The 22,450-nt window shown below is 36.5% G+C and overlaps 1 protein-coding gene across 3 annotated transcripts in view; it reads left to right on the forward strand.

The window, feature by feature from the left end:
• LOC150096993 (palmitoyltransferase ZDHHC3) overlaps positions 1-22,450 on the forward strand; it is a 150,982-nt gene that overhangs the window by 64,679 nt on the left and 63,853 nt on the right. For 2 of the 3 annotated variants that reach the window (XM_090408219.1, XM_090408217.1), the window contains one exon: positions 19,250-19,550. In XM_090408219.1, coding sequence (XP_090264345.1) covers positions 19,250-19,550 — 301 coding nt within the window. Of the gene's footprint in view, positions 1-19,246; positions 19,551-22,450 lie in introns of all 3 variants that reach the window. The other variant, XM_090408216.1, reaches the window with a different exon arrangement.

Raw genomic sequence — 22,450 nt, forward strand, 5'->3', positions numbered from 1 at the left:
CTCTCTTGGCATAATGTATCACAAATATTGCCTCCTCTGCATCCAAAAAATTAGGCTTTCTCTTTTGCTCGAGGTGTTAGCATTATACTCTACAAATCTTAACCCTATACAAATCACAAATCAACCCAATCATTGAATACTGCTCTCACATCTGGGGTTGATGCCTTTAAGAGCTCCCTGAAAATTCTGGATTCTATACAGAAAAGAGCAGTTAGATTGACAACCCCTCTCTCACTATTACATTACACTTGCTTTCACTCATCCGTTCAGTCTCCATAGCCTGCATCTTCTATAAATACTTCAATAATTCCCCTACCCACCCCTTTTTTTTTGCAAATGCATTCAGCAGTTAACTGACACCCTCTCACAGTTTAACTCCAAACCCACAGAACAGATTTCTCCTCTTCTTCCCTTCCACTGCTGCTCTCTGGAACAGTCTTCCACTACATGTGTTTCCCAAGGAATACATTCCCCAGCTTTTCAAATCAAATGTGAATAAGTTCCTTAGTTGCCCATCCATGGTACTAGTGTTGACCAACCTCTTATGAATAGGTTCTCCATAAAAATAAAATAAATACAGTAGCATTCTTTGAACTTCAAAAGAGCATTTAATAGATTAACTATATGAAATGATAACTGGTTCTTCAGAAAAGGAATTTTTTGTTTTAAGTGCTTGTATCGCTATATCAGACATCAATGAGATCACAAACAGACTTTGAAAATTTGGTCAAATTTCCTATTGATAAAGAAATTCCGAAGCATGTCCAGAATTCCCTCAAAAGGTCAATTTCCAAATTGTAGAGTTTTGTGGAAAAGAGGTCATTTTTTTTTTTTTTATGAGATTGGATTGCATTGCTATAATATGTTGTGAATGCTAAAAAAAAAAAAAAAAAAAAAAATGTAAATGAGTTCAAGTTAAGCATATGCTGCTTGCTGAGTGATACTTTGCATGATGAGAGTCTGACTCCATGAAGGTTTGCTGTGATAATACAGTGATACATCATTTTGTTGCTAATATGTCAAACAACTTCTGCCAACTTATACCAGTGGTATCACCACAGATCTTGCTTCCACTGACGAGAATTCAAAGATCAAAATTGGTCTGAGTAGTGATTCTCACCATAATGCATAGCGTAATTCATTCCCTTCATTTCTTGTTTTCAAAGCCTGTTAATCTTTTTTTTTTTTAACAGCCCAGGTCATTGTACTCTAAGAACTGGGAGTAAGTACCACTGAGCTATAACCTTTGATTTGGAGAGATGTGTATTTTCCCGAATATTTAGTTTAGTCATAGTAGCCTACCCTAGATTGTGCTATTGTTATAACAGTAACCTCAATGGTGTCAGCAGGCTTATTATGTCTTGTACGCTTTAGCAACATATGTCATATTTAATAAGGTTATTGGTCTATAGTTTACACATTCCTGAACACAGTTGTTGGCTGAGCGCTAACCACTCGGCCAAACAGTGGTTAGCGCTCTTTAGCCAAGATGCTGTGGGTTTAAATCCCACTGTGGGCATGGATGTTTGTGATTGTCCTAGTAACTCTGTGTGGAAAGGACATCTGTGACCCTACCACTTCTTCTAGCAGAAGGCTTCACTCCTAAAATCCAGTGAGGTACGGGAGTGACCATACAGCACGTATGGATGTCAAATGTGAATTTTTAAAAAAATTTTTTTTTTTAATTCTTCCTAATTTTCAGGCATTAAGAGATTCTCAACATGGTAAGGCTGAGTTGAATAATTGCACTGAATAGTGGTTTTCTGTTGCTCCTTTCTCCATGACATGGACCTCATGTCAACATTTCATCTCTAACAGGGACTTTACCTGTTTTCATCCTTAATGTTTTGGGTTCAGTCATATTTAGCAAACTCTTTATGATTTATGTATTACAAAAAACTTACATTAAATTGCCTTTATCTTTAATTTTTAATGATATTGGTTTGTGCATAAATTCTTTCATTGGCTATATGAGGTGTGACGATTTAATTCCCAGAATGCACTTGTAAAAAAAACCTACGTTCAGAACTATATATTAGTGCTACTGTCACCTTCGAAGTAGTCCCCTTTTGCATTTATACACTGGTTTAGATGGTGTTCCTATTTTTAGAAATAGGCCTGGAACTCTTTTTCTGGAATATCCTTGAGTTCCTTTATTACATTATGCTAGATATCAGTTATGTCAGAAAATCTTCGTCCTTTTAGCACAGTCTTTAATTTTGGAAACAGCCAGAAATCACAGGGAGCTAAGTCTGGTGAATAAGCAGGATGACCTAATTCAGTAATCGATTTTTGGGGCAGAAACACTCTCATGATTAGCGCAACTATGGCTTGGTGCATTGTCGTGATGAATGATCCACTTGTCAGGCCACAATTCAGGTCTTTTTCTCCAAACAGAATCTGTTATCTTTTCTGCACCTCTAAATAGCATTGTTGGTTGACCATTTGTTCCTGTTCAATGAATTCATAGTGGACTATCCCCTTGTGATCAAAGAAACACACTAGCATGGTCTTGAACTGCGAACATGACATGCGGTCCCCCCCCGTGGCAAACTCGGGATTTTCCACTACATACTCTGGCATTTTGTGTTGGGATTGTCCTGGAAGCACCAGGTTTCATTGCCCATAATTACTCTCGGAAACATGTACTTATTTGAAGAAAGATCAGTCACAACTTGAATCTGCATCTGTTCGTTTGTCAGGCACAAACTTCGCAGAAATCTTTTGCATATCCAATTCTTCGGTTAAGGTGTGACAATTTAATTCCCTGACTGTTTCTCAATTCATCAGCCATTAATCACACATTTAATCATCTGTCAGACCGTACCAAATCTCGCACTCTGTTCATATTTGTGTCCGTCATTTTTGTTTTTGGCTGCCCACTTCTGGGATCATCGTTCATATCTCGCCCACCTTTGAATCTCTTATGCCACTCAAAGACCCTTGACTTTTTTCAGAGCATCCAACCATATGCCCCCTTCAACAGCTCCAACATTTCACAAAATTTGATGTTAACATGCTGCTCGAAATTTCGATCACACATTTTTACTCCAAAGTTAAAAGATTTACAGACACGATTACTCATATGACTCCAACCAAATCACCACATGGCCAACACTATGCAACTTCCGGAAATTAAATTGTCACACCTCATATATTATACCAAAGTCCAAATTCATTCTGCTTCTTTGCATTTAGATGTATTTTGAGTAGCAAGTTTTCCATGCAATATTTCGTTGCATCTGATATTGCATTTTTTTTCCTCTTTCTCTCAAAATTCTGTGTTTTCAAGAGTTCAGGATCCTATTTGATGATTAATCCATCAAGCCTCCACAGCTGAGTCATTATATATGAAGCCCTTTGGTCAGAAAGACCTGGGTTCGATTCCAACCCATGATATGAGGAACCTTTATCTGGTCTCTTTCGACTAAAGGTGAGTTAGCCAGTCTCATACAGAAGTACAGGGTTTTTTCACCTGGAAACATGAGTTTTTGGTCCCTCAGAATAGACAAACCGGCCCGTAAGCACACACGGATTTACAGTCATAAATACATTCCCAATCCCTCATTAGGAAGGCTCAACCAGTTCTTAGGGACAGTGAAGGAACCCCATATGAATTTTTAAAAAAAAAATTTTTAATTCTTTCATGAATCACATTTTCTGTATTGGTCTTAATTTGGAGCTGTCACAAGTAATTAAATATTATTAGTGTATGTAATCCATAGAAAGCCAAAACTAGAAATAGAAGAATTTTATGAAGATCCACAGATTATATAAAATAAATAAACCATAAATAAATATTGCATGAATTGGCAATATTGCTATTCTAGGTATATTTAAAGATTTAATGAAGAAATAATTATAAATTAAAGATGCCAAGAAATTATATTCTTGTTTCATCCTTTATTTAAGTGAAAGCAAACAAAGTTTGTGCATGAATTGCTTCACAACTGGGCTATTTCTATGTAGAGGCTAATGACTTCACATCAATTGCCTTAGTATCCCACTGTGCAACGTACACATCCTTATGGGCATGTATAATATTGTGCATTATGGGAAGATCCACTACCCAGACCAGTTTCATAAGTGAAGAGAAGTCTCCAAGAACTCGGATGATTCCCCCAGATCACTCTAAACTCAGCAAGTGCAAGCAACCTAATGGATCATTTTACTCAGCAGTGGTCCCACTCAGTGACAGTTGCACCCTGCCACAGAGAGAACCCTCAGTGGTGGCTCTGCCCAATGGCAAGGCTCGTCCACACTACCACCGAGCAGAACCATAAACTCAGCAGTGCCTCCATTCAGACAGGCAAAGACCTGCCACTGAGCAGAGTCACTTGTATCTCAGCAGAGTGTCCACTTCAATGCTAAAGCACATCAGTGGGAGCCAGACCCAGAAGTGATGCCAAGGTTGAAGTAATGCAGAAGTCATATTTCCATAAACAAGTAGCCAAAAATATAATTTCTAGGCATCTTTAATTTAAAGTGAAAACAACTTTCAACATCTGTCACTAATCCAAAGTATTTTAGTAATAAGGTGTGACACATTTTGGCTACTTGTATATGGAAATATGACTTGTTCCTTACTTTACTTCTGAAAATTACTCTTCCCTTACGGACACATAGCATTATGTGTCCGTAAGGATATGCACGCCGCATTATGGGAATACTAGAGTAATTTATGTGAAGTTATTAGCCTCTGTATACAAGTAGCACAGTCATAAGGTGAATTATGTGCAAACTTTGTTTGCTTACACTTGGATAAAGGATGAAACCAAGAATATAATTTCTTGAGATCTTTATAGTATAACCAAGTGAAAAACTTTCAACAGTACCTCTATCCATCCATGTAAGAATGGTTGAGCACCATCTCCCCCAATTAGTGGCCTTAGGCAATTTAAGAAAACTAGCTTGCAACTCCTCTGCTGCATCCCCTTAGGGATGAGTATTTTATGTCTATAGACCTATGTGTTCACGGCAAAATCTATTCTATTCTGACTGGCAAAAAACCGAATGTCCAGGAGAAGAAAAAAATAATCTACCTCAATATGAGAGTGGCTAACTCATTCTTAGACATTTCAACCTGGATCTTTTCGATCCCTTTGATCGAAAAGATCCAGGTTGAAATGTCTATTCCAACAGAGCTATGGAGGCTTCAGTACTTGCATGTGCAGTAGAAACGCATGCAACAACTACAAAAATTAAACAAATGAATGAAACCACTGAGACTGGAAAAAAAAAAAAAAATATATATATATATATGTAGAAAGTATTTTACCTTGGGTATAATAAATGTTAAGAATACCAAGCAATTTTTAAACCTGGTTTTACTCCATTTCCCAAGTAAGCAAACAGACAAGTCAAGTTTGTGCCTGCAAGTGATGCAAGTCTAGCTGATCCTACAGGTAGTGCAAGACCCAGGCAACTCGTGGTAAAGGTGGTATGAGCTCTGATCACTAATCTTTATATTTACCCTTAATGCCAAAACACATCTCCAAGAAGGAGATGCATGATGTTTTGTATTAAAGGCAAGAGGCCACTGCCCAGACCGGTTTCGACCTTTATTGAGGTCTCATCAGTGGGAGCTAGGCTAGAAATACCAAGATTTAGTAATACAGAGCTCATAAGTATTTTACCAGAACAAGTTGCCATAAGGTGTTTTAACCTTATTAAATAAAAATCTCCTCCAGAGATTTTTATTTAATGAAGTGTTAGGGACCGCGAGATGGCGGCATTTGTTGAGCCGTCTCTCTTCACTGCGTGCCGCTTAATTAGTGATAGCCTTGGGCCAGCAATCTCTGATTGGGTACCAGTGGAGATTGAACTGCCCACTCAGTCTCCAAAAGTTAGATAGGGCTAAACGGCCTCGCCTACTCCCTATATACGGGAATAAAAAGGTGTTAGCTGATTTTATTCCCGTATATAGGGAGACAATGTTGGGTGGCCTTGAAAACAGAGTGACAGATATGAAAGACAATCACCTGCTGGTGATTATCTTTTATATCTAAGTATATGATATATACCTAGGTATCCAAAGCTCTTTATGCATTCCTATTGTCTGCTGCATTTGTTACCCTGTTGTAATATGTAAGTAAATGTTAAACAAGGCCTCTCCTTAACAAACTGATACTAAACCATCACAGAAATTCCGCTGTTATTTATTTATTTGTATGACATAAAAAAAAAAAACATGCAGTACAATACACTGTCAAATTAAAAACCAATTAAATTAAAAGGTTATATCCATATTAGTCAAATAGTACATAGCTTTGGGAGTAGCACTTGAAAAGTCCTATTTGTCTCCTGCATACTATAAAATAACATTGGGTCACAATATGGTCCATGGTTTGTCTTGGAGCTTCACAATCACAATGTGGGGACAGTCATTTTTTTCATTTAAAAAGCATGTCTACACATAACCATGACCAGTTTGTATTCTATTAAGCTGAGTTCAGGATTTTCGTGGAAGGGTTCAGCAAGCATCAAAACTTACTTGTAATTTGTTGAAAAAAATTTTTGTAATATCATCTGTCTGACTCTCCCACTGTTCTTGCCACTTTGCTTCAGGTCGAAGTTAAATTGTAGTTGTTGGGCTAATTGTAGTGGTGGATGTCTCCAGGATTTTCTTATACTCCTGTAAGAGAGCTTTAGTTCTGCAGAAACTTGGTGGAACAATGTTGCTAAGAGCCGGAAGCCTGTGTATGGGTGTTGATTGAATTATGCCAGAAATCAGTCTCGTTGTCTTATTTAGTTAGTCATCAACAAGTCTAACATGTGTGCTATTTAGCCACACTGGTGAGCAATATTCGGCAACTGAGAAAACTAGCCCGAGAGCTGTAATCCATAGATTGTTAGCTGTTGCTCCCCATGTTGTGCCTATTAGTTTTTGTGTTATGTTGTTACTGGTTCTTAACTTAGCAGAAACGTTTGTTAGATTTTGTTTATAAAAGAGAGTGCGGTCCAGGATCATGCTCAAGTACTTTGGAAACTTTTTGTCGTTGTAAGCATCCTTCAAATCAGATATGCAAAGTGACATATGCCATATGATTATTAAGATGAAAGCTTGATATTTCTGTTTTGTCTGGATTGAGCTGGAGTCTCCATTTTTTGTAATATTCACCTATTGTTTTCAGATTTTTTGTAAGTACCTCTTCAGCCTGACTCATCTTTTTATGTCGAATGGCGATTATAGTGTCATCGGCATAACAGAACTTGCGTGAGATGGTGGCGAGCAAGTCATACATGTAAAGATTATAAAGTAGGGATGCCAATACTGACTCCTGTGGAAGACCATTATTAAGTTTTTGTTGTCGAGACATTTTATTTCCTAATATAACTTGAAAGAAACATTCTGTGAGCATGGAGAAAATTAAGTGCACAGTCTGTTTACATGGGACAGTACTAAGAAATTTGTATATAAGACTTTTACACCAAACTCTGTCGATGGCTGCTGTTAGGTCTAAAAAGACAGCTGATTTTTTTACTTGCTTCTGGAATCCAGCTTCCATGTATGATGTTAAAGTGAGCACTTAGTCACAGCAAACACGTTTTTCTCTAAAACCAGCTTGTTCAATTAGGACATGCTACATGATTGGTATGGACAATCTGTTGTACAGAAGGCGTTCTAACATTTTATAGGTACAACTCAATAAAACAATAGGTCTGTAACTTTTTGCCTCCTGGGGTGGTTTTTCAGGTTTAAGAATAGCAACTATTTTTGACTTCTTAAACTGGCTGGGTAGTTGGTCAGTCAATAATATATCAGAGAAGAATTCAGAAAGCCATCTTATAGTATTTGGCCCACTATTAATTAGGAATTCAGGATGGATACCATCAAAGCCTAGGGCCTTGCCTGCTTTAACATCTTTTATTACGGCTTTTACTTTATTTATAGTAAAGATTGAGGCATATTGTGAGAAAGCAGGTGCATTTGTTTTTAATACTCTAAGTTCTTTCTTAACTTTCTTGGTATGTTCATGGTCCCTAGGTGCTCTTGACATAATGATTTGATTAGCTATTTTCTCAGGAGAGATCGTTATGCTTTTTCTTTTAGATAGATTAGTTGTAGATAGTTTTTGGAGAAGATTCCAAGCTTTTCTACTTTGATCGTCAAGGTTTTTCAACCGTATCAATCCATTTTGTTTTCCGAAATGAGTACAGGCTATGTAGTAATTATTCTGCTATTTCAGGATCTTCACTTTTGAGGAACTCTCTATAAAGATTTTTGCTCTCTTCATTCCATCTGGGAACATAATCTTTTCTGTAACCTCTAGGGATGTATTTTTTAACAGTTGATATGATTTCTCCTACGAATCTCTTGTGCTCCGCAACTCGAGCAGGTATCCATCGAACACATTCTACTGTTACTCTACAACGTTCTACTGTTAAATACCCATTCTTAGATCCTACTCCTTACTAGCTAGCTCTTAGTACACATCCTTTTGGGTGTGTGTGCTTTCCATTATGGGATACTAAGGCAATTAATGTGAAGTCATTAGCTTCTATATACAAATAGCCTTGTCGTGAAGAAACTACACATGCAAACTTTGTTTACATATGAATTTTTAATGGAACTTGTGCCATTATTTACAAGAATATAGTAATTTTATTACTGCAAATATTTCAACCAGAAACTTACTGGTCATCGTCAGTGCATCAGAATAATCATAACTTAAAATTACATGATAACCGCAGTAATTAACTTTAATGAAATGAAAGTACAGATGTTTCATACTGAAAATAACAGTACATCATCAGAAACAAGTAAATCAAAGGAATGGGAATACAGACAGACCTCGGTTTACACTGCAGTTCCGTTCCTGAAACAACGGGCATAAACTGAATCGTCGTAAAATGAACCCAATTTTAATGGGAGTATGAAGTTATGTTCCACGCAGTCAAAAAATATGCACATGAAGTATGTGTAACATTATTATATTTAAAGCTTTGATAATACATACATATATATTTGTTGAAATAAAATTATTAATAATGAAAACAAAACAAAAAATTATATACAAAAAATATGAAACTTCGAAAAGATATTACATATTTCTATGTTGAAGTTCCTGGTTTCGGATCACCTGCATTTTTTTTAAAAAAAGTATCCAGTGTTAACTGCCTAGATTTTCTTTAAGGAGTTCAGTGTAAGGTAGAATAGATGCGATTACACTCCTTTGTACGTTTGCACTCCATTCCCAATTGTGGTCCATTTCGCAGAGTTCATCAGTCAATGTCTCTATGCTTGCAAGGATACACTTTAAATCGGCCGTTTTCATATCTCTCAGAGGACCTTTGTTTTCTTTCTCCTCCTTTGGATGTTGACTTAATTGTTTGGCTAATTCTTTTAAGTCTTCATTGGAAAGCGGTTTATCATGGCTCTCTAAGACTTCTGTCACATCTTCAGCTGTAATATCGTACAATCCCACCTCTCATGCAAGCTTGGTAACATCTTCAATAACATTCTCCTCTTGTTCTAATTCCTCGAAGTTGTGCATAAATGCTGGAAGAAGTTTTCACCATACTCCTTTTAAATATTATTATTATTATTATTATTATTATTCCTGATACCTCCAAGGAGTCCGAAGACTCATCGCGGGAGGACATCTTCAACTGTCTCTACACCTTACCTCTACTACGAATCAACGCCATCTACCGCCCACCTCCAACACCACCACAACTAGTAATTTTTGTCTGTAAATTGCGTGTGTTCTGAACGGCCGATTTGTATGTATGCGGGATGAAAAACCCGAGTTTCCGGGAGAAAAAACCCTGCTACCTCCGTATGAGATCGGCTAACTCACCATCGATTGAAATCGACCAGATAAAGATTCCTCCCGTCGCGACGAGAATCGAACTTAGGCCTATTCCAATCGAAGGGCGCAATGTACCGTCGTTCTTCCAATTGCGCTACGGAGGCGCAATTTACTTTGCTGACACGTTGTTCCAAGCTGCCTCGATGTTGTTAATGCCCTTTAAAATATCGAATGACCGCCAATAGTCTTTAATAATTTTTCCTGAGGTGTTCAAGACTCTTACCATTTCCATAAATGTTATACGGAGGTAATAGGCTTTGAAGATTGATATAATCCCCTGATCCATCTGTTGCAAAAGCGATGTTGTGTTTGGGGGCATGTAAACAACCTTGACATCCAATGGTGTTCTTACTTCAGCAAGGTTTTGAGGATGTCCAGGGGCATTATCCAAGAGAAGCAATGCTTTGGCTGGCAAATAATTTTCTTTACAGAAGCGAAGCACGGTAGGACAAAAATAATTTGTGTACCAATCTATAAAATCATCTTGTGTAACCCAAGCTTTCTTGTTCCATTTCCAATAGACTGGCAGCATGGCTTTTAGAACCTTGAAGGCACGAAGTGTCTGTGAATGGTACACCAACATTGGTTTAAGCTTCAAAGTTCTGGAGACATTTGCACCCAACAAAAGCGTAAGTCTATCTTTTGCAGCTTTAAAACCTGGAGCGGAATGTTCTTCACAGAAAATGAAGGTGCATGATGGCAGTTTTTTCCAGTAGAGCCCAGTCTCATCAACATTAAAAACGAGATCAGGAAGATAACTTCCTTGTTCTATACAGTCTTGAAATTCTTCAGGAAAAGCAGCCACTGCCGCAACATCTGCACTTGCCACCTCACCACATAATTTGACACTGTGGCACTTCGATAAAAATTAATAACGGAAAACTCGCGTACAAAGATTATTTAATAGTATAATTTTCGCCTGTGTGTCACAGGCATCTTCAGTACATATTAAGCTCAAATTAAACAATAACTGACAATTCCAAAAAACGCCACCTAAGTGGCTGGTGTAAGATAACTAAAAAGGTCAATAAATTTCCTAACAACCAAAAAAAAAAAAAATCTATACAATAAAAAGTTAGGAAAGATTAGCTGATTTGTAAAGTACTATCTCCCATAAAGGGGATAGACGTAAGCCATCGGATCTGTTTAAGTTAGGCGAATGAAGTAAAGTTTCACATGTTTCTTTATAAAGGTGTTCCATGATGAACCGACTTCTATTCGGCTAGAAGAACGCCAATCTTATATTGAATACTTTAAACCTGCAAAGTCTGGACTTCAGAACATGCCATCTTCACTAGACATAGAGTTCATTGGAGAAAGAAGAGTCCTTTACAAAAGTCGGTTCCTCATGGAATGCCTTTATAAAGAAACATGTGAAACTTTACTGCATTCTCCTAACTTAAACAGATCCGACGGCTTACGTCTGTTCCCTTTATGGGAGATAGTACTTCACAAATCAGCTAATCGTTCCTAACTTTTTATTGTATAGGTTTTTTTTTTTTTTTTGTTGTTGTTGTTGTTAGGAAATATATTGACCTTTTTTAGTTATCTTACACCAGCTACTTAGGTGGCACTTTTTGAAATTGTCAGTTATTGTTTAATTTGAGCTTAATATATAGAAAATTATACTATTAAATAATCTTTGTACGTGAGTTTTTTGTTATTAATTTTGTATTGATATGTCTACTCACGGTATACCTCTTTTAAAACTTACTGTGACACTTACTTCGAGACTTAAATCTCGTGAACCAACCTTTGCTTCCTAAAAATGTTTCTTCACCTCCATCTGTCTTTTTTAGATCCTCAAAAATTGTTTTTGCTTTGTCAGTTATAACAGCCTGCGACATAGGAATGTTTTTCTGATTCAAGTCATCCACCCATAATGATAATAATTTTTCCATTTTTTCATGAAGTTTACCCCTGCTATAACATACGTGTTTTGCATTTAGTGCTGCCGTAGATTGTTGCACTGACTGTTTTATTCTGTCTGCATTTTTCATAATTGTAGTAACAGTCGATGGAGGTAAGTTCATACTTCTACAGACATCAGCACTTGTCTGCCCATCTTCCGTTCTTCGAATCATCTCCATCTTCTTTTCAAGTGTGATTGATTTCTGCGCCTTGTTAACACCAAGTTCTGCTAATTTTTCTGCACTTCTATTATCAGACATGGTATGTAATCACATACTTTATGAATTTAAATACGTATGTACGTAAAAAAAAATAGAACAATTAAGTAGATTCAACATTAAAACTAGGTTTGATACATATACACCATAGTAGCTCGGTAAACACTCAAACACTAGAGTGCCTGCTAGAGTCGTTTCTCAGTCAACCACACTACAGTAAGAAAGCAGGTGCAGGCAACTGGCATTATTGTGAATTGGCGTAAATTGAACCAGCATAAACCGAGGGCTGCCTGTACAAGGTACATACAGCAGTCGGTGGTTTACCAATTAAAAACTATTTTTGATTTAAAACTAAATTTAGTGTCAATACTATGTTATACCAGACCAGAGTGGTACAACATAGTATTGACACTAAATTTGTATTGACAAACAAAAAAAAAACACCTGCTTTCTCACAATATGCCTCTATCTTTACTGTAGATAAAGTAAAAGCCGTCATAAAAGATGTTAAAGCAGGCAAGGCCCTTTTGAGGTTTTATGTATTGATACAAGACATAGAAAATAAGAATGGGAAAATCGTAACTGAAGAAGATAAAATCCTAATGAGATGGAAAGAATACATTGAAGATCTATATGACACGGAAAATAGACCAAATGAGTTGCCATTAGAAGATATAAAAAGGTAAATGAAGATGTTCTATGCCCAGAGATTTTTAAGACAGAAGTAGAAATGGCCATTAAAGAACTAAAATGTGGAAAGGCAGAAAGAATAGATGAAATACCTGCAGAATTCCTGAAACAACTTCCGAAGAAACTGAAGAAATAACCAAAATAATAAATTTAATTTATAACAAAGGAGAATTACCAAAAGATTTTATGACCTTAATATTTATACCTATACCAAAGAAAAGTAATGCAGTGAACTGCAAGGATTTTAGAACAATTAGTCTCATTTCCCATACATAAAAAAAAAAAAAAAAAATACTTATGAGAATTCTAACACAGAGAATTGCATCTAAGGTGGAAGAATTCCTTGGAGAAGATTAGTTTGGTTTCAGGAAGGGTAGGGGAACAAGAAATGCCACTGGACTGTTAAGAATAATGAGTGAAAGAAGTCTAGAAGTGAATAAAGAAGTTAATATCTGTTATATAGATTTTGAAAAAGCTTTTAACTTTATAAAATGGGATAAGATGGTGGAAGTAATGGAAAAGATTGGTATAGATTGGAAAGACAGAAGGCTAATTATTTCACTATACACGGGACAAATTGCCATGGTGAGAGACATATGGTACAACACAACCAGGTATCATTGGACGGGAGTAAGACAAGGCTGTTCTCTTTCACCAATTTTGTTTAACATGTATTCCAAAGCAATGTTAAAAGAAGCACTGGAGAATTCAGAAGAAGGAATAAAGATTGGAGGTAGATATTTGCAATACAATATGCAGATAACAAGGCATTATTATCAAATACCGAAACAGGACTACAACATCTGTTGAACAGATTACTGGAGTCCTGTATCAATTATGGAATGAAAATTAACATAAGAAAAACAAAGGTAATGAAAGTAGCAAGGAAAGAGGCAAATAAGGATATCAGAATAAATGGGGGAAAATTGAATCAAGCAAAGACATTTAAATATCTAGGAAGTGTGATTAGCAGTGATGGAAGATGTAAAGTGAAATAAAAGCAAGAATAACGATGGGAAGAGATGCCTTTAATAGGAAATGGAATTTATTCACAAGTAAAAAATAGACAGAAACCTAAAGAAAAGACTAATAAAATGTTGTGTGTGGCATGATGCCCTCTATGCAGCTGAAACTTAGACATTGAAGAAAGAAAAAATTAAGATTTTGGAAAGCTTTGAGATGTGGATTTGGAGAAGGATGGAAAAAATCAAATGGACAGATAAAATAACTAATGAAGAGTCTTAAAAAGAGTAGAAGAAAGAAGTCTGTTAAAGAGGATAAAAAGAAGAAAGGGAAATTGCATCAGACATGTTCTGAGAGGAAATGGAATCATCAGAGATGCCATCAAAGGAAAAATAGACGGAAAAAGATCCAGAGGAAGAGTACAGAAAACAGTGCTAGATGACATGCTGAATGGAGACAGGTACACAACCTTGAAAGAGAAGGCTCAGAACAGAAGAGAGTGGAAGAAAAGTTTATGCTACTAAGAGAAGAACCTGTTCATTTGCAGAATACTTAAGAAGTATTCGATATAATATTGATGTTCTTTAATTCTTTTCCACAGAACTGCCTGTTTGCCCAAAATCACCCTTGTGATTAGATTACGATCACAAGGTATCTGGTAAACAACAGCTAATGATAAAGGTGACAGTTTGTCTTTTGTAGATGGCAACAGATGAGAAATTTTGTTAGTAGGAAAATATGTGGGAATGAGATGATACTTCTTCAAAATTCTACCAGTTGGTTCAGAGATGCCAGAAATATAAGGGATTGGAACCCTGCAGTCTGTTGAAGAATCCTGAGGTGTTGGAACATAGGAGTCAATTATCTGCTGGATTTGATTAGGGTTGTAACCATTAAATTCCATTAACGTTTTGATAGTGAAAAGTTCTTGTTGAAAGTTTAAGGAGAGGAGCACACCTTATGTGCTCTGTTAATTAAAGCCTTGATAATACCAATTTTTTGAGAGGTGTGATGAGCAGACTTTGAATGTATCTGCCAGTAAAGGTAGGTTTTTGATAAACACTGGTTGATAAATTACCGGAGGTTATGCGCATAAGAAGAATGTCCAAGAATGGTAAACTACCAGCCTTTTCTTTTTCCATGGTGAATTGAATGTGTGGGTGAAGGCTCTTGATCCGTTGTAGGAAAGTGGTAAGTTCATTTTCAGAATGAGATCCAACAGCAAAGACATCATCAGCATAACCAAACCAATGAGAGAGTTAGGAATGAATGGATGAGAACAAGGTATCTTCCAGATGGTTCAAAAAAAATATTTGTCAAAGGTGGACTACCGACTGCTGTACGTACCTTGTATTCCCATTCCTTTGATTTGCTTGTTTCTACTGTGTACTGTTATTTTCGGTACAAAATATCTGTACTTTCATTTCATTAAAATTAGTTACTGTGGTTATCGTGTAATTTATAGTTTATAGTTGTCTCAGATATTGTTTATATGAGAGGAAATGGAATAAAGATTACAACAAAGAACGATAATCCTATTTACAGAGCTGTGCCATGTGCTGGATGCACTTGGATAAAGGATTAAACAAGGAATAATTTCTTGGCATTTTAATTTAATAGGGATTTCCTTTTCAAGAAATCTCTGTTTTAATCAGTTCAACTGCATTTCAGCTAACATAATTATTCAGTTATTCACTGTTAGTATCTGAACCAATTATCATCAGACTTCTGCAAAGTGAAGATTCATTGTTGGAGGGCCTTATTATCAAATAAGTATTCATCCACCTATGCATTAAACTTGTTTATGATTTCTGTATTTGCCATACAGAAATCATAAACTCCCTCTGTTACATATTGTCTTAGGCAACATGTAATAGAGGGAACAAGAGGTTCAAAAGTTTTGGATTTGGTTATAGCATCAGAAGAGTTGATAATAACTGAGTTGACGTCTCTCCCACCAGTTGGAGAGAGTGACCATATGGTGTTGACTTGGAAAATGAATAGACATGCAGGAGTATCAAAGAGACGGGAACTTATGTGGAATTATAAGGCAGGTGATTATAATAGTCTTGGACGTCAACTTTGGGAAGTTTCATGGAGGGAGGAATTGGAATGCCGGGATATCACTAGTGCATGGGAAATTGTGAAAGAATATTTGTTATCAGCAATGGTAAGTTGTATACCATGAGTGAAGAAGAGGACGCAATTTGGAGTAAAGTGGATGACAAACAATATTAAACAGGAATTGCATGCGAAAAAGAGGCTATGGAAGAGATATAAGGAGACAGGTGAAGAGATGCATGAGGAATATAAGACACAGGCCAGAAGAGTGACTAGTGTGGTAAGGAAAGCGAAACTGGAATATGAGAGGAGATTGGCCCTAAGATCCAAAGAAAATCCTAGGGAATTTTTTAGCTATGTGGCCAGTAGGAGGAGAAATGACTGTGGAAGAATGATATTGTGGGATAAAAATGGTAACAGAGTGACTGATGCAGAGGACATAGTGGAATTGTTCAATGAACACTTTATTGGAGTATTTCATCCTAGAGGAGTCAGTTTTAATGCTAGAGGGATAGGACTGGTTCGAGGTCTGGAGGTACAGGAGGAGAGTGTGTTTCAGATACTCAGTACTCTGGATGTCAATAAAGCTGTGGGACTGGATGGTATTTCACCACGAGTTTTGAGAGAATGTGCTAGGGAATTGACAGTGCTTTTAACGTGGCTTTTCAATGAAAGTCTGACTTTGGCAAAGGTGCCCAGGGAATGGAAGGAAGGTAAGATAGTGCCATTGCATAAGGGTGGTAACAGACTGGAAGTGTCTAATTATAGGCCAGTCTGTGTGTCATCAGTAGTTAAAATCTTGGAGAAAGTAGTGAGGGACCGTATACAGCATTGGGCAGATGAGGGTAATGTTATCTGTGAGAATCAACATGGATTTGTGAAAGGACGCTCTTGTTTTAGCAATATGCTAGCCTTTTATAATAAAGTTACAAGAACATTAGATGAGGGAAAGGCATATACTGCAATTTTCTTAGACTTGGCGAAGGCATTTGACGGCGCCACATGACAAGCTGATATTTAAGTTGCAGCACATGGGTCTGGATGTCAGATTGGTCAACTGGATTCAGGATTGGCTGTCTGATAGGTATCAGAGAGTTGTGTATGGTGGAGCAGTTTCCAGGAGGCAGAGGGTTACAAGTGGGGTCCCACAGGGCTCAATACTAGGACCTATATTGTTTAACCTTTATATCAATGACATAGCCAGTGGATTGCAGGGGGATGTTCAGTTGTTTGCGGATGATGCGAAGCTGGGAAGGATTATTAGTAATAGTGCAGATGTGGTAACCCTGCAAGAGGATTTAAATAAGCTAGATAGATGGGCAAATGAATGGGGGTGTCAGTTTAATGCAGCAAAATGTAAGGTCTTGAGGTTTGGGAAGCATCGATGGGATGCTGCATACTCTATGGGAGGAGTTATACTGGAGGAAGTAGGGGAGACAAGAGATCTGGGGTTGATGATTGATAGAAACCTGAAGTTTAGGGGACATATTGCAAAGGTGGTGAAGGTAACACAGAGGATTGCTGCTATTATGAGAAGGACACTGACCTGCAGAGATAAGAGGGTTATCATTCTGTTGTATAAGTCTCTGATCAGACCACACTTGGACTATTGTTCTCAGATTTGATCCCCAGGATTTGAAGGGGATAAATTAACTGTTGAAAGGATACAAAGACGGATGACAAAGATGGTTTCAGGACTGTACAAGGATAGTTATGAGGATCGGCTGAGAGAATGTGGACTGCAGAGTTTGGTGGATAGAAGAAGGAGAGGTGATATGATTGAGACTTTTAAACTGTTGAGAGGTGGTTACAGGGTTGACACTGGGGAGTTCTTTCGCTTGGTTGAACAGCGGGAAGGAGTGATGACAAGAGGCCATCCCTGGAAGTTACAAAAGGAAACTGTGATCAAGAGGGTAAGGAGTGGTTTCTTTGTGTGGAGGGTGGTTGAGCCGTGGAATGCATTGCCTGATGGAGTGGTGGGAGCAAGAATGGTCAGTGAGTTTAAAGAGTGGTATGATAGACTTTGTGTTTCTCAGGGGGGGGGGGGGACCTCCCCTCGATGATTCTTGTTCTTGACAGACTTTGTCTTAGGAAGGACCTCCCTCGATGAGTCTTTTGACTCCTTGGAGGCCTGAATAATCATAATAAATAATAATACTCTTGGCCAGTGCATTCTACTTGCCTTACACCTTCACAACTTCCAGTACTAATATAGGCCGCGTCCTGGCAGAATTCAAGGAGGCAGAGTTATAACACTGTTACATATGAGTTTTGCTCATCAGCAGAGGCTTGAAAAATCCATTTTATTAGCTAATATCACAAGTTGAGAATCCTGTTGACATTGATTCCTAATACTCAGCAAAAAAGGTCTTAATTTACATGCATGTCGCAATTGGTTCATATACTTACACCAGTGATCAACTAACCAGCCATCTGGTAGTTGAAATGCTAAGTCAAATTGTAAAGATCAGTGATTTCTTGAAATTCTTGTTTTTATCAAACACTGGCTAATGAAGCAAGCAATATCCACAAAGTCTTAAGGTATTAGATAACCTGGGAATCCTGCTTTAGAAATCCAGCAGGAACTTTTCAAGCCATTTAGATCTCCAGTAAGTAGAGTGATGGTCTTACAGTGAGCAATAGAAATCATCATAAAACTTGCAGAGTGGGATTCTAATCCACAGCATGTTTGTTGGAGAGGATGGTATGCCATCCACTTGTGTAGTCAGGCTAGCAATTAAATGAACATTAGCATCTTTAGATTTTTTTTTCTGGCAAGAACATGTACTTGACTACCCAGCATAACCAGGTTTGAATATACAAATGATGAATGCTGTTGTTAGATATTCAAATGATGTTTGGTTGCATTATGTGCTGAATAGTGTACATGGTACATTAAGTAAGGTAGAGAAAAGCTTATTTTAGATTTAGAATGTAGGAAATAATGTCACAATTCATTTGGTAGCTTATTTATATAAAGGAATCATATACTTTATAGTTATCATATGTTATTTTCTATATTTATTCTCAAAGATAATAACCATGCCCAAGGAGCATAGCCTGGATTTGTTTTTTTAGGTAGAGAAAATGAAGAAAAATATAAGGGTGCTGGACATTATAATTTTTTCAATATCAACATATTGCTGCTTGAATTTTTGGCTATGAAATAATTTTTAGAATCATTTATAAAATTTAAAAAATAAATAAAGGGAGGAAGCGCTATGGTATTCCAATATGTGACTATATGTATTCCAATATGTGACTATTATGCCATAGGTGACTCAGATAGGGTTAGACATTGAAAATTACTCATAACTTGTCATACTGAATGGTGTCTACAATGTCAGTTAAACTTAGTGTAACTGACACTGTAGACATAGTGGTAGTTGTAATTTAAGCCACCAGTTCAGTAATGTTGTATATTATGTTTACTAAATATGTTATGTTCTACCCTGAGAAGCATGCCCTAGGGAGGGGTACACCAACCAAAATTTTTTTTCTAATATATGAAAAGTTGCTCTCATAAATTAATTACTCCATAAAACTTTATTTGCTTTATATATAAAAATAATGAAAGATTTTGTTTAGCAGCAGGCTGAAGCATGGTGTAGGTCCTCCTCAGCGATTATCTCCTGTTCTAAATCCACCTGGATTAGGTAAAGATACCAGTAACCGCTGCTGTGGTGGCAAATGGTGGTTTGTTCATGATATATGTGGAGTCATCTGTGCTGCCTTGACCTGGTTGTTAGTACTTTATGCAGAATATGTTGTCATTTTTGTTGTTCTCCTCCCGGGGCCTCATCCATACTACAGTGCTGTCAACCTTGTGCTGTTTGAGATATTGGCTGTTTTAGCTATTACTTCCCATCTGAGGACCATGTTTACTGATCCAGTATGTATTTATATTTTTATATCAGTTCTTGATCTGATATACATCTTAATTCCTTTTTTTATGATAAACTTTATATGGTGCCATACAGAATGAAACTGTCTTTAGTAAATTTAATTGTATACAGGAGTGAACAGTGGTTTCTATATACAAATTATGACTTATTGATTAATTTTTCTGTAGATATGGTTAATAACTTTGTGTAGTAAAAATGTCATTTGTTTGTTACTATTATAAGTGAGCTAAGTACTGAGAAATTAGATAGGCTGCAGTTTAGCAGTTGTTACTTTACTGGCTATGTTTTTAATAATTTTATTAATCTTTTGTTTCTGCTGTTAGTGTTTCTCATATTGTAGATGCAGTTTACATTCTTCAGTATTGGGTTCACTTCTTTACATATGAGATGTTTTTTTGAAATATCACTTTTTTTTTAAGATTAAGTAGGTAAAACAGTTAAGGAAATCATTTACAATTTATTACTATTTACTACTATTAAAAAAAAACCTGGAACCCACCATGCATAATACCCCCCCTCCCACCCCAAATGTATGGACCACCAGAACTACACAAAAGTAATTATTCATTTAGGCATATTGTGAATTCCATAGGCAGCCCCGAAGTCTCAGGATTTCTGTCAAACTGGTCTGTCCTCTCATTGGCCACTCAGCTGCTTCAGTTAACAAAAAACAACAAAAAAAAAAACATGGAATTTTACATGAGAGTACAAGGCTTTAAACTAACATTTTCATATATATGATGGCAAACTTTGACATCACATCCCTCTTCACAAATATTCCACATATCAAAACAATAGACATTCTAGACCAAGAGTTTCTTTTGGTCTAGAATGTCTATTTGAATAGTGTGGTCAAATTCAGTCATATCAGAATATTTCACATGGAAAGAGCAACTACACCATGTGGAAGGAACTGTGATGAATTTACCACTATCACCTAACTTAGCATACTTTTATCTGGAACATCTGGAAGAAAGAATCTTTGCACTCAACTCAAAACCATTTATTTGGCTATAATACATAGATGACATATTTGCAGTATGAAATCACACAGAGCCAGCACTCTGTTCGTTTTTACAAAAAACATCAGCAATTTATGTCCCCAAATTAAATTTACATTAGAAAAAGAAACATTAAGAGAAATTTCCTTTCTTGAATGTTCATGCCCAGCAGAACTCAGATTGCTCTCTATTTCTGTCTACCAAAAACTGACATTTACAGGACACTACATTCGCTATACATCAGCACACCACCAATCTCAGAAATATGGCATCATAAAATCCTTAGAAGACACAATATTTCTTCCTCCAAGGGATTGCCCAAACAGGAATTGGACCATCAAACAAACATCTTTACTAAATGGATATAAATTGAGAACAATGCAAAAAATAACATTGCTCCAAGAGAAAGAAGAACTCCACAGGACTCCCATACCTTACATCAAAGGCATCGCTGAATGAGTAGCCAAGACTATGAAAAAATGCCAACTTATCACTGCCTTCAACCCTGTTAACCATATTCACAATCTGTAACCCCTCTCCAAAAGACACTCTCAACAGTGATGCTACTTAGAGTATACCAATCTGTCATACTATGGACAAACAGGAAGATTGGTCAATAAATGTATTTCTGAACATCAAGACCATATCAAATCGCACAAATCCTGGACAGTATGGAATCGAAAATGCAAACCATACACTCCAGTTGGAAAACTCCAAACTATCTACTAATGGATATGAATGGCTATTCAAAGAAAGTATACTGAATCTCTACTTCATTGACCAAGCGTTAATTGTAACAACAGCCTTACCATCCCAAGTTTGGGAAAATATTGTGTTATATTATAAACAATTTAATTTAATTATCATTTTCATTAAGTTTTTAACTTAACAAACACACAACTACATGTATACAAGGATTCAAATTTTGCACGTGCACTTCACTGTTCTATTGTTCAAATTTCTTATTGTTCTTCGTCCACACTGATGTCTTTACAATATGCAATACAAAATATTTTCAAAATCTCTTTCTATTGTGACGTATGTGTGATTGCTTAACTATTAATAAGATTGGTAAAATTAGAGATTCAAAGTCAAAACAGTCATTGTGACATTGTCTAAGGAAGAGAATGAGTAAAAAAAAAAAAAAAAGGATCATTAATCAGTTTGATTGATCTTAATTAAATGAGGGTAACAATGAAAGATTAAAGAGGTATTGGATGAGTATCAGATTGGCATAATAGTTGTTATTATGCCAATCTGATACAAAGAAGCTATCATGAGATGAGTCTTCTAACAAATACAAGATGGTATATTATTATCTGAGACCTCCTCCAGGAATTCAAGGATTCAAGGGGGGAGGCTGTATATCATGTAAACCTGCTGTCAGACTTTATCTTAAACTTATTCATACTGGATGCACTTATTATTTCCAGAAGCAAATTGTTCTACTCATTCACTGCTCTGTGAGAGAAAAATCTAGTTCTTACTCCTTTAACTGTAAACAAATCAACTTCCATGGTTGAAACCGTATTCTCTCCCCCACCTTCCTCGTAACAAAAGATTTCATCAGACAATATCGTATAACACGTATTCAGACATTTGTAGATATCTATCATATTACCTCTTTCTCCTGTTAACCATCTGTAGTCCAAATACTTACAATCTGTTCTCATAATCTACATTACATAAGCCCAATATAATCTTTATAACTCTTCTTTATGCTCTTTCCACAACTTCTTTATCCCCTCAGAATGTAGGACACTAAATCTGTGCAGTAGTCCAAGTTGTGGTCATATCAAGGTCTTGTAAAGAGACCAAAATGACTTCCATATCCTTACATGATCATGTTCATTTCACCGTTGCAATTATCTTCTGAGTTGTATTTA

Source organism: Typopeltis vanoorti, chromosome 18, assembly GCF_054136105.1.
Source record: "Typopeltis vanoorti isolate ZY-2024b chromosome 18, IOZ_Tvanoo_1.0, whole genome shotgun sequence".
Lineage (NCBI taxonomy): Eukaryota > Metazoa > Arthropoda > Arachnida > Uropygi > Thelyphonidae > Typopeltis > Typopeltis vanoorti.